General features: G+C 41.2%; 1 protein-coding gene across 1 annotated transcript; it reads right to left on the bottom strand.

The window, feature by feature from the left end:
* Window positions 1–4639: 4639 nt before the first annotated feature.
* pth3r (parathyroid hormone 3 receptor) lies at window positions 4640–12291 on the bottom strand. The gene is made up of 13 exons (XM_030399613.1): window positions 12226–12291; window positions 9024–9129; window positions 7772–7882; window positions 7515–7639; window positions 7267–7361; window positions 7000–7153; window positions 6388–6541; window positions 6241–6301; window positions 6092–6158; window positions 5917–6011; window positions 5695–5836; window positions 5202–5243; window positions 4640–5119 (listed from the first exon to the last, which is right to left on the bottom strand). The coding sequence occupies exons 1-13, from the start codon at window positions 12289–12291 to the stop codon at window positions 4640–4642; spliced, it is 1698 nt and encodes a 565-aa protein (XP_030255473.1).
* Between the last annotated feature and the right edge of the window lie 1178 nt (window positions 12292–13469).

The raw sequence follows: 13469 nt of genomic DNA, 5'->3' as shown, positions 1-13469 counted from the left end.
ACAACATGGCTGATAACATGGTTGTGCATGATGCTCATGTAAAGTCAATATATTTCTGGCTTGGTAAATAGACTTTACAATATATTATTTGCATACATTCAGAAGGCTGTGTATTGTTGAATTTATAGACAACACTAGGCCGCATCTTAAATCTTAGGAACCTTATTCAACACAAAGTGACACCCTTGCTGCCCTTTATTGCCATTAAGAAGTGCTGAGATGCATTCGATTCAATTAGTTCCAGGTTGCATTTGATTCATTTCAGCGTTATGCATGAATTACACTAGTCTACAGATGAGAAAGACAAAAAAATTGATCCTGATGTATCTGATAATTGTGACAGATGACAGATACACTTTTTGCTTTCGTCTCAAGAGTGTTCCTTTTTAGTCGGCTACCTTTACCTGTAATTGTAAAATGTAGGGACACACCTTGAGAGGCTCCGAAGCAACAAATATTGTTTTTTATGAAAAATCTATGAGTTTCTGGGGCCCGTTTATTAGACACCTTATTTCTACACCTTCTTAGCTGAAGTCCTGACCATGTGATATTCAGGTGTGCCTTTTCTCCGCTGTATGTTTTATTTAGGGTAAACCTTGGTGAATTTATTTCTGTCTGGTCTGATTCTTTGTGGTTATTGTCTCATTGGGCTTTTGTTCTGTTTTTGAATGTGGGGTTTGTATGTTTGCAGATGGAAACATAATAGATAAAAGCATTGAGATCTTTTACATGTTTCACTGTTTGTTGTTTTTCAACATGTTTTACCTCAGAACAACAAAATGCACACATATATCAGCTGAATGTAATGTGTATCTGCTCATCAAAGACCTTTTTGTATTCATAAGCATTATGTTAATATGTTGTCAGAGAGGTTCCAGGAGTTTCATTTCTCGTTCATAGCAGCCACTGAAAATAGGTTTACAGTACAATACGGGTGATATCATCAACACCAGCAGCACTACGGTCATCCTGCTGGATCATTTCCTCCTTCTGTATTTTCCGATCAGCATCCTCTTCACTCTCCTCCCTCCCTGACTGTCCCTCCCCCTGATACGATAAGACGTTGCCGTGGAGCTTGAATCAGCTGTAATGTCCCATCAAAGGGTGACACCGGGGTCCCCCACCTTCTCCTCTCTAATGAGCTGGCAGCTGGTTGCCGCCATTCGTTGTTCAGTGGGGGTTGTGGAGGTTGTTAGAGGTGGTGGAGGAGCAATCACTCATGCATATCTAAGCCTGGTGCTCCATATGTCTGTATGCCACATATTCCTATTTTGATGATATCAGAGCTGTGAGATGTTGAACCATAGTCTGTAGTTTAAAGAAATTTAGATGTAAACAGATGTTGAACGCAAAGACAACAATACCGTATGGTTTTGTTTCCTTAAAGAAACAAGGCTGATTATTATTATTTCACTATTGTTTCATATTATATTGCTCATTATATGATGGTTTATAAGCTTAACTTTTCATTAATTCTTGATTTGTTGTGCTGGTAGAATGATAATTAATAATAAGGATATGTTTTAGAGAAGGTGAATTCACCGTGGCAGATTTTATTTGTCAAGCTTTGGACTGGACACAAAGTTCTTCGTTTGCAATGTTAGTTATAACAAATTATTGTTTATGTCTGACAAATGTTTCAGGCTAAAGGTGGCAGCTCTATAGTGACAGGGACACCGGGCCCGGGTGTTCCCAATCAGAACAAGTGGACAATCTCGTCAACCAGCGACACAAACAAAGCACAACCAAACAGGCCTGAGGGCCGTCACACTATTGATTATGAATTAGTTCCATCACAATTGACGTCTCGTGTGAAAACAGACGGCGAGGACGTTTTGAATTGCACTGTTTTCAGTCTTGCAACAGGGGGCACAGTTTCATCTAGTATCTCTCCTGACCAGTCCACAGATTTAGTGTGGCGCTTACATTAGTTTGGAAACTCACAATATACATTTTGTAACACAAGTCTTCAACCCAAATCAAATCATCAGGACATTATATGTTTTTCAACACTCAACGCTCATAGCAGTTTCTTGTCACATTTTTACTCACTGTGGGCTTGTTTCATAAGTTTATAAAGTCACAATAAAGAATTGGGACATGGCAAAAGTGTCTTTTGTCTAGTATAAGTATATATTCTTTGTTCTTTTTCCAGGATTTTTATTTTGGTGACATTTTAAATGAGTCATTTGGAATAAAGATGAAAAAAAGAAATATATTAGACAGAAATCTGATGTTAATTCTTGCTTTTGTCGGAATTCTGGTGATTTTTTTTTTTTTTTTCGCGAGAACATGCCTTCCAATCTGCTGACATGCTGTGGCGTTCAGACATTTAATATACTTTGGCCACAGAAGTATTTGTAATAAATTGTGGTGTGCTCTTTTAAATAATAAACATGCACATATGGCCCCTCTCTCCTCCATCGTAAGAGCAAATAATACTAATACTAATACACTTGGATTAAGCAGTTAAACAACCCATTATGTTGGTGTTTTACAGTGCCAATATGTGCGTCATTGTTCAGGCAGTATAATTTGTAAACAGCTAATGTAGGAGATGCAGTAAGTGCTTGTTGAAGCTTAAACTTTATAATTGTTCTTGTTGGCTTTAATTAATGCAGCTAATGCATCAGTTCTACTCTGTGTCAGTACAGACGGAGAGGGAAAAGAAATGGCGTCAAGTTTTCTGCCCCAGCCGCTTGGAATCGTCTGCAAAAGGAAATTAGATGGATGGATCTGATATCTCTGGCTGAAGTACCGCTGTAAACTCTATGATAAATGACTCTAGTCTTAACTTAGCCTCTGCTTCGTGTATCCTTATTTTAGGTCATTTTGGTTGGGGAATTCAGTTTTTCCTTTCAGATGGAATAAGGAGATAATAAAACAAAGCTTTTAACACACAGAGCTAAGACTCACTACATTGATCAATTTCATTCAGTTTTGTTCAGTTTCCTTTATTTCACTTTAAATAAACTCTCAAGACTCCCAAAACTGTATTAAATAATTACAGCTATCTTACACTGTACACTTTGTCTCATTTTCTGGACACTTAAAACAATAAAACATATTTACAGGGAGAGCCTCCTGTCTGTCTCTCTTGTGAATACTGGTGGCTTGTCCTGCAGGTTTGTCACTCACGCTCGAGGTCCACAAATGGCCCAGGTTCCTCCTGCTCTGAGTCGAGGCCTGAGGGGAGTGTGTGAAATTCTGGATGGTGTTGTGAGGGCATTGGGGGCAGAGGTCGCACGGAGGAAGGAGCCAGGTTTTGGTCTGCGATGGGTAAACGGTTTGTGCATCAGTCCCTCAGCGTCCTGTCGACAACATGGTTGTCAACAGAGGGGAAGAGGGAAGTCGAGCATGTCTAGACATGCTGTGTGGACACCATGACTGCTAGGAATTATCAAATGTGGACAGTTAACCAACCTATCTAAAAAAGATAGATGAGTCAGACAGACTGGACTAACATATAGTTAGTCCAGTCTGTCTCATAATTTAAATAATTTCCCAGTCTGGGATCATTAAAGTAATTCTATCTATCTATATTGCACCCTCTATTAGGCGGGGGGCATTTTAGTTATTTTACAAACAAAGGGGGTCAAATTTTCTACGTACCGTGGTAATATGTCCTCGGTCATAAAATGTGGAGGTGATATGTATGGAGATCAATATTTGGAAAAAAGGATAGCTACAGCAGACTGGCAGACAGCAGCCGCTCACTCACACACACACACACACACACACACACACACACACACACACATAAGTGCAGTTTGAACTGGGGTCAGCCAGTCTGGCCTGGAAAATCCAACACAGGGAAAGATGTGAAGAGGCAGACAAATGTCTCCCTGTTCAAACATCCAGTTCTGAACTCTACATTCTCCACAGCATCGTGTCTTCACAGATAATTCAGCTTCGTTAATCGGTTTAAAATTTCCTTTCACATCAGTTGAAAGCATAGAAAACTTTACATACAATTTAGGTACACTGACAGAAATTAAACACATCTGTCGGATTAAAGGGGCACCGTGTAGTTTTGGAGAAGAACTATTTTGATATCTACATTATAGTTAGGTTTCTAATACAAACTCAGAAATATTCATTTTTTCCATAACTGAATAAACAAGCTGTTCTCAGAGGGAAATAAGTTACCCAGAACACTGTTTGAAGCTAAAGGTGGCAGGGTCTGCCAAATGTAAACAAAGTAAAACCTGTCCTTAAACGTCAGTTTCTTTATTCAGTTTGTTTAGTCATAATGACATAAAAAAAAAATCAGTCAATGAAGATCGTTCTCTTCTGATTAAACTGTAAAACTACATAGTGCACCTTTAAATATCCATCAAGACATGTTTTTTATAACTTAAGACAGTTGGGGTAATAGTACAACAAAAAAAACCCAAAATGGTCCACAACGCATACAAATTAAAGGCCTTCAGTGTCATTTTAAAATATGAGAATATTTCAGAGTTTGTGTTGTTGCTGTGGAACTGTAGATGTCCATTTTCTCTGCACTTTTTTAAAATGTCTAGATTGGAAGGTCATCAGTCTTGTTTTTGCAAAATGCAAATCAATATAGAGAAGCAAGAAAGATTCATCTGCATTGCTCAGCATGAGTCCAATATCTCATCTTTTATCCAAACAATCACAGGATGGTCTCCAGCTCTTTCAGAGATAACGAGCTGTCTGGATCTTCTGCTGGGGTTTGAGCTGCAGATGCTCCCTGACCTTTGGAGTCATGATTCCCTTTGCCGGCTCTGGCATGCCTCGCAAAAACTCCAGACTCCGTCCCCCCTGACTTCCGCACAGCCAGCTCCTGTCGGGGGGTCTCAGAATCACCTGGCACGTATCCAGGCAGGCTGGTTTGTGGGTGGAGAGAGGTGTGGCGTGGCTGTCTGACTCCGAGGCCTCCACCAGCAGCCCCACCTGAGCACACCACACCTCCAGTGAAGGAAATAGCCCTGGGATTGGCAGCAGATAAGCTGACACTCTGTGTGGTGGTGTGTGACATCATGCCGCCGTAGTAACAGCTGCCCCCACCGCCGCTGCTCGTCATCCTGGCTTTCTGTTTGAGGTCCAGCGTGAGGTTGCGTCTTAACCATGCCTTCTTCACCTCTGCCTGCACCTGAGGCAGACAAACAGGAGGTTATGTTGCAGTAGATTAAATCTGAGTTTGCTCTTCAAAAATGAAATGATAGCTTTATTACCTCCCCATTGCAGAAACAGTAGATAAATGCCACGAAAAAGCCCTGAAAGATTCAATTGAGATTCAGATAAAAAGACCTACACATAATTTATGTTAACATATTACATCCACATACAGAATGAAAAACTGGTTTCTTTTAGATAAAAAATGACTAAAACAACATTTACGTTTTTGACAATACACTTATGTTCCTTCTTTATGAGAGTGAGGCAAGAAGATTGATACCACTCTCATGTTTGTACACTATATATGAAGCAATGGCAACCAGGTGGTTAGCTTAGCTTAGCATAAAGACTGGAAACTAGGGGAAAAAGCTAGCCTGGCTGCCCATAACGTAGTCATCTCATATAAAAAAAGAAAAGAAACGTAAAAAAAACCTGACACATTCTGGATTAGCTGTATTCTATTTTTCACCTTTATTATCAAAGTTTCTAATAACATTAGTTTGAGTTAACCGTTATTGCACATGGGTGCTAATAAATGTGTATTCTGACCTGGGATGAATTGAAGAACATCTCGTAATGCATTTGCACCTGCCACAGCAGCCCGGTCACCTCAGTGTAGGGAAGAGCCATGAACACCATGTAGTGGACTCCAAACAAGGGCATGAGGACTAATGTGGACTTGAGCAGCTTCCTGCAAATAAAGAGCGTAAACATTCATGTTGTTCATTAGAGTTAAGCTCAGTTTTTTTTCAGAGCTTTGTGAGCAGTTACCTGTATTGCTGCCGAGGGTCCAGTTTGCCGGTGTTTGTTTCCCATAGTTTAGAGGCCAGCACACGTATTATGTTAACGAAGAGCAGAAAGTTCACCTGCAGGGACAGAGGAATACAGTGAGGCCACCCAAGTGTAAAATGTTCTTTAATAGTATCAAATTGTAAACTCTTCCTACCACAATGGCCGCCAGAATGGGGACTTGATAGATCCACTTCAGGTTTCCTGCACTGATGTCCCAACATCTGAAAGCAGAGCCAAAACGATTCAAGTGAGAATTTGTGATACATGTGAACATAAGACAATTGAACATGTCACATGACTCACTGTGTGTCTGCCAGCGATGCTCTAGCACTGACCCAGATGGACACAAACACAGCCGGGACACCTACAATTGGGAAATTGTGTGTCAGTCAATTCACCGTTGGCTCTGTGTGTGTGACAGGAGAGTATCTGTGGTCCTGTACAGTTTACCCCAGCCGATGATGGTGAGGGCCCACAGGTAGTTCTTGTCAGAGAGGAAGGCCATGAAGATGAGGCTGTGTAGGTACAACCCCTCCACCAGGATCCAGTAATGATTGGTCGCCAGGAAATACAGGAAGAAAGTAACAGCAACTTTGCAGCCGGCCTGAGGACACAAAGCAGCATGTAAGGGAAACATTCAAATCAGCCATAACATGCTGGAAAATGAAAATTAGTGCTGTGTAAAAATAAATAAATAATGATAATCAATTATATTGTTAGGGAAAAAAAATGGCTTTTTTCCTTAAAGGAGTAGTTTAGTATATGCTTATAAGCTTTCCTACATTGGGCCAAAAAACAACTGGCAGCACCAGATTTGATTTGTTCTGGACAGAGCCAGGCTAGCTGTTTCCCACCGTTTCCAGTCTTTGTGCTAAGCTAAGCTAACAGAGACTGGTATCGTTTTCCTCATCTAACATTGGGCATTTCAAACATTTCATACAGTGTATCATCTCTAAGATTATTAGGTGTACTTTTGCAACATAATGATAACATGATGTGATGTCAAAACATAAAAAACTATGGACTAACGGTTAATGAACGCTTAAGAAACATATTTTTTACCATATGGGGCCTCAGTGCCATGAACTCAGGCTCAGCGTTGCTGTCATCAGATATGGTGTAGAGCACTGCGTCCTTCACGAAGATGCTGACTGCTCGACATATGAAGGAGGTGAAGAGGTGAATGTGGATGTAATTGCGCGTGCAGTGCAGACGCCTGAAATTTGTGTGTGTGAGAAACAGAGAAAGGGATATGTCGAGGCATTAGAATAAAAAAAATACTCTTTCAACGCTTTCAGTTGAATATTACCGATGTTTTCTGTTTCTTACTTGAAATAGCAGAGGATGGACACTGCCACCGTCAGCGATGCCAGTGAAATGGAGTAGCCGACAGTGTACATGAGATGGAGCCTCTTGAACACCGTCTGAAGCAAAACAAAAACAGTATTACAGTAATTCCACATCAACAAATTGCAGCGCTGAATGTTCCCAGTTCATAAGCGTCCACAAACACACTACATTCAACCAGTTGCAAGAACTCACACCGTCTGTGTACACATGTAGACAAACAGACGTACCTCCTCTTGGCTCCTGTGGTTGGAGGTCAGGTATGTGGTGCACTCGGTGTAGTTGGCCCATGTGCGGTTGATGCTGGGCACTTGCTCCCAGCTCCCAGATGCATCACACTGGCGGTAGGCTTGCCCTGCAGAGGGTCAGGACAGAGTGATAACGTCAACACAACCGCCTGTGACACAGTGGAAATGTATGGAGATCACACATGTGGACAAAGCTGCTGCTTCCTATCTGCATGTTTGTGTCCGTTGAGCTCTCTCACCTCTGTGGTTGAAGTCGTAGATGTACTCTGGACACAGCACTGAAACCAGCTGACCTGCCCGGCTCTGTGGCCAGCAGATGATCCCGTCCCACTCTGGGATACAGTCACCTTCTTCACAAATGACGGGGAAACATCTGTTAGTTATCTGAAGGTGTGGCTTTAGCTTTCCGCAGACTTACTGATTACTTTATTCAAGTATAAAAAGCTGAAGTACTCAGCATTCATATTGACCTCTTGACCATACAAGATCGGATTTGTTTTTAGAAGAAGCTTTTTAATGTAATTTCCGGTCAAGGTGAACGATCTCTAACACTTTAGGGTCTCTCATGTAGTTAATTCTGTCATAATTCCTATTTTTTGATTAACTCATTATATCTTCTGATTAAAACTTTTATCCAAAATGTAACCAGGAGCAGTCAGTTAACTGTAAGGTAGTAAATAAAGTACAATATTATGCTCTGAAATGTAGTGGAGCTGAAGCATAAAATGGAAAATCCCAAGTAAAGTACCCCAAAATGGAACTTAAATACATCACCCAAATAAATAAACCGACCGCTGAAGTCTGTATTAACATGTTTGAATGGTTGTGCTTCAAAACAAATAGAACCTGCATAACATGTTTCCTTTCCTACCACACATAATCTAATACATCAAACAGCATGTAAGACTGTTTTGTGTCATATCTGCACTTCTCTTCAGACTCGCGCTCCATTTCATGAGACTCATTCTTTAAAATAGCCCGTCAAAGCAACTTATCAGCACCTTCTACGTCATAATCTGAATGAGAAATGCCCCACTATTGTCTGCACCTAAATTTAACGCTGTAATCACAGAGATAGGGTCAGCAGGATATTGGATGGGTGTTATATCTGATCCTAAATAAATAACTGATTTAATAAATACCGTTTCGGATTATACATTTGGACGCACACCGGCTGACCTCTTGTGTTTTTTTATACTAGTGCTGGATATGTTTGTTAAAGGACATTACTTCCCTAATAGGAAGAGCCCTGCATATTTTTGATGGACGTTGGCGTACTCAAATGTTCCTCATGCTGACTCTATCTGATGGGAAGGTTTAAATGAGATTTCATAGATAGAACACATGTCAGGACTAAAAATACACCAAACTCATGGAACCTACTCAGTGACAAAAGGCTAAAAAACATCTATTCATGCAGTTTATTATACGCTTCTATGCATTTAGCCAACATGTCTCCTTGTGTCCTTTTGATGACAGGGTAACACAAACCTTTAAACAGGGCCATTTGGGCCTGGATGCTCCTTTCACACTTGGCGTGAGCACCAATCAGCACGTAGATCTGCTCATCCCGTGTGATGACATCATCCGCGTCTATCTGTAGCAGGGGGACGAAAGAGGCGTCAGATTGTTAAGACAACCATGCGACTCATGTGCTGTTTTACATTCTGGATGTAGGAAGACAGCTGTTTGTGTCCTTCGTTTGCTTAAATTGCATCACTACATCTGCCGCTTGATTTCCTGACAGTGCAAACAATCCAGGCACATTAAATCAATTTAACACTCGTCAACACGGTAATAGTTATTAGTTGCCTTGCGGTAAACGGTCTAAAACACGGAAATCATTGGGGGAGCCTTTAAGAAAGAGCTTATTTGCAAAGCACCAATTGGCTGTCATGTATCTGCAGGGACCTTATTGGGATGTTTGGTATTTGTCAAAACCTCAAGAACAACAGTTGTTTATCTATTAAGGTGACCACAGGCATTTTCCTAATAAAAGTTTTCTCTGAAGTCTCTGTCCGACTTGAGCGATCTGTCAACCGCAAACACTCCCAAGGATCTGATGTGCTGCCTCCAGGTGTTGTGAAATACTTGTGTGAGGGTGCGGTATGTGATGATCCCTCGCCAACCCCCTTTTTTTCTTCCAGCGGCCACAGCTCTCTCACCGGCCTTGCCCTCAGGACCTCGGGCCGCGCCGGTGAGAGCTCTACACAGGCGGCGTTGTGTTCTCAGGTGCATTTCACAACAGAGCAGCAAAACTAGCAACTAGAGGACTCACATGAGGACTGTCTGACTTCCAGACGAGAACAGGGAGGGAGATGATGAGGCAGGACAGCACACAGAAACAGAAGGAGAAGCACAAGAAGGAGAGACGGAGATCATCCAGACTTGAATATAACCGTAACTCAGCTACAATCGGAGGGAAATATGACTTTTTACTGTGCTACATTTGACGATAATGAGTTTCTTTGAGATTTTTGAGAATAAAAAAGATCCAAAACAGAACAGACAGAAGGGTGGAGATTTGAGAAAAGAAAGGGTCTGTCGACGGATTCGGAGACGTGACAGGACACAGGTCGAGAGAGAGGGGGAGTAACACGCAGCAAAGGGCGCCAGGTTGGGACTTGAACCCAGGGCCGCTGCAGCGAGGACAAAGCCTCTGCACATGGGATGCCTGCTCTACCCACTGAGCTAAACGGTGCCCCCTCCTGCACTCTCTCTGCTTCTAGCGGATGGAGAAGGTGCACGGATTTTGGTCACCACCTAACGGTTGTGTTGGTACTTTGCTTTAGTGAAGTGAAGGGTCCGAGTTCTTCTCACAGCCGTCTTCCTGGCAGGCTAAAGAAAACAACTCATTACTGTTAAACAGACTTAAGTCCAACTGGAAGGATCCATGTTGATGGATATGTGATAACTAACATTCTTGGCATCGGCCATTAAAATAAACGGCCACCGGGTGTACGCTGTTTCAGTATTGTAGCACTCAGAATGCTGAGCAGTGATCATTCCCTACGCTGATTTGTTTTGGGAGGAGACTTTCAGCCAAAGTCAATAAAGACGTATTGAGCCCCTCTAACCACTTGTTGTGGTCGGAGTGGACTGTTTACACGCTCTCTGTCCAAAATCCCTTTTAAACACATGTTGATTATTGACGATCATTGTTAGATATTTAAGTTTTATGCCAAACAAAGTCCTCCCCCTGTCTCAACAAAACAGCCTCAAGAACAAATACAGTACTTCGACATGCGGCGTAATTCAATACACGCACGTCAATACAGAGAGATCATTCACTTGTCTTTGTACGGGAGGGTTTTCTGCTGACTGACAGGGAGTGTTAGCAAAACAATTAAGCTCCGACATCTCCTCGCCTTTGTGCCATAATTGAATTCACTCTCTCATGCTTCATGTCAAGTGATTTTCAGGCTGACTGAGCAGGAGGTTGTAAGTCTGCCTGAGGACGACAGTCAGGATCGACACGGGGAAGATGAAGAGATGGAGGGCGGTCAGCTGGCGCTTCAGTAGGTGAAAGGTTAAAGTGGCCAGAGCTGACGGAGGTCTGTGAGGTAAGGCAGACCCCAGGTGACTTCGGATGGCGGAGGTTGGGGGTTCCTGTTTAGGTTTCACTGCTGTTGATTTTTACAGGTCTTACAAAGTCAGGGAGGTTTCTAGTGTTATTTGAACTTAAGTCCCCCTAGAAGAAAATAACTTTATAGTAACCATCAAAACTACATAGTGCCTCTTTAACTAAAGTTAATTAAAGGGTCACTATGTAGTTTTGGAAAAGAAATCAAAACGCAGAAAGGTAATATTTACAGTATTAATAAGGTAACAATACAAACAAATATTAATTTGAGTAAGTTGAGGTAAATTTGTGAAATACCCTATAATTTATTGTCTATCTTGTTGTTAATGATCAGTTATTTGTTACCGTAGTTATTAAGTTGCTGTTGTTTCAATAAATGCTTCAGCTGCAAAGAACCAACAACAGTTAAGACTTATAATGAATTCACTGGCTTTTAAGTTGTCGGTCATTGAGGCTTCATTGTCATCTGATTTCAATTCGTTTTACATTTGAAAATAAACTACATATAAGGCAAAAGATATAAATACCGACACATTTGAAAGCGCTGCTAACAAAAAAAAAAGGTTTCACATCACCTCATTTAAAAAAAGTAGACAGTTACACATCTATGATCGGTCTGGCTGGTCAATGGCTGGCACGTTTCCAAAGCACTGACATAAATCTGTGTCCAAAATTCGAATGATCAAAGAGGGTCACAGACGCATGAAAGTTTTTTGTGCCCAAACTGCAGCAGTGCTGGAGTGTTATTTCTGACTCAGTGTCATAATATAGTGTGAGATATGATGCTGCTGTGTGAAAAGTTTAAATTTAGCACATGAAAATCATCCTTTGAAAAGTTAACACTGGACAAAAGGACAACTGGAAATTTACTCTCAGCTGTGTTGATTTTGTTGAAGTTGGTGATTTCACATAGAAATGTTGCACAAACTATAAAACAAAGGTAAAAATTGTTTGAGTGAAAGCATAGCAGAGAGGAACAGTCTTGTCTTGTGTGTGGAAAATGTTAAAGATAAACTAATCTATGGATGGAAAAAACAACATATGTAACCCTTCCAATCAATAAAGTGATCCATACCTCAATCACCCAAATACCAAACGGAGTACACTTACCAGTGCAGTCACTATCATGACACTGTGGAAAAGAGCGAAGGCAGCAGCTCCCTGCGCAGAAAACATGACGACTTCTTAATTGTCGACCTAACGGGTCATTTATTCAATTAACATCAGATCATCTCGTCCTCCTCAGGCTGCACTGAAGGAACTCGTAGCCCAAAGTGAAGGACTTTTCTTCTCCGGTGTCCCATCAGTGCTCCTTGTGTTTTAAAGTGATTCTCGTGGGATCCTCTCGAGCTTTGGGCTCTTTTGACATCCCTTTTTAAAAATGTTCTCTAGCTCCCGTTTTCACCTCAAGGCTCAGTGGACATCAATGATCAGACTTGAGGGACCATATAGCAGTCAGTCTGAGAAAGGTTTGTGATGGGTGGGGTGGGGGGAGCACTGTAGAAGAAACCTCCTCCTTTCACAGTTCTTTGGACTGTTGTCTATCAGAGATGGCTGGCCTTGATTGGCTGTGGCTTCCATCTCGCTTAACTCTTTGTGCTCCTCTGGTGCGGTCATCCTCTTTGTGTGTCTGACAGACAAAGAGTAGCTTTGACCATCCTTTTTCTATAATCATGTATAAATTGATCACACACAGGTATAGATCAGGGATTCAGTACAAACAGCGTGTTCCTGTTATTTGAATCTGGGACAAGAGCCCGGGTCATAAGCCCATTACTATCATATTCCATCATCATAAATAGAAGCAGTATAATTTAATAGACATGGCAAGAGACCAACATTTCATTTCCAGTTCCCACGCTGGGGCAATTTTTGAGGACACTGATGCAAACCAGACTCGTACTGGCTGCTGTTTTTTTGCCAATTAGATGGAATCTATTGTCTCTATTGCGCTACTCACTTAACTCCCCTAACACTAGCAGACGTGACAAATACAATGCTGTTCAAATACAAAAGATATGGGAAAGATGATTTAGATTATAAATTTAGATTTAACTTTGCACAATAAAAAGAAACAACACAAAAAACAAGCACAGAAAATAATATACAGTGCAGGAAGCGGCAGAAAACCCAGAGGGCTTATGTGAAAAGTCAACCTAAATAATGCTAAAATATCACAAAGTTATTGGAAATTCATCATCAACATACAGAAAATAACATGAATACATAAAAAAGATAGTCAACTAATAATTACAAAACAAATGTACAATAGAAGTAAAATATTGTGGCTTGTGTTGCTGTTGTTTTTAGGACCAGTTGTTCCACTTGTGTGTTTATATTCTGCTGTGGTTCCC

The sequence above is a fragment of the Sparus aurata genome, chromosome 20 (genome assembly GCF_900880675.1).
Source record: "Sparus aurata chromosome 20, fSpaAur1.1, whole genome shotgun sequence".
NCBI lineage: Eukaryota > Metazoa > Chordata > Actinopteri > Spariformes > Sparidae > Sparus > Sparus aurata.
Note: the sequence above shows the minus strand (reverse complement) of the source record. Positions and strands in the feature narration are given on the sequence as shown.

What these genes read in the sequence shown, in the direction of transcription:
- pth3r (XM_030399613.1), bottom strand. Translation starts at nt 12,291, where the DNA reads ATGTTTTCTGCGCAGGGAGCTGCTGCCTTCGCTCTTTTCCACAGTGTC. An exon ending in CTACGACTTCAACCACAGAG is followed by an intron (nt 7,640 to 7,771) that starts GTGAGAGAGCTC and finishes GACCCTCTGCAG; the next exon opens with GGCAAGCCTACCGCCAGTGT. An exon ending in GACCCTCGGCAGCAATACAG is followed by an intron (nt 5,837 to 5,916) that starts GTAACTGCTCAC and finishes CTTTATTTGCAG; the next exon opens with GAAGCTGCTCAAGTCCACAT.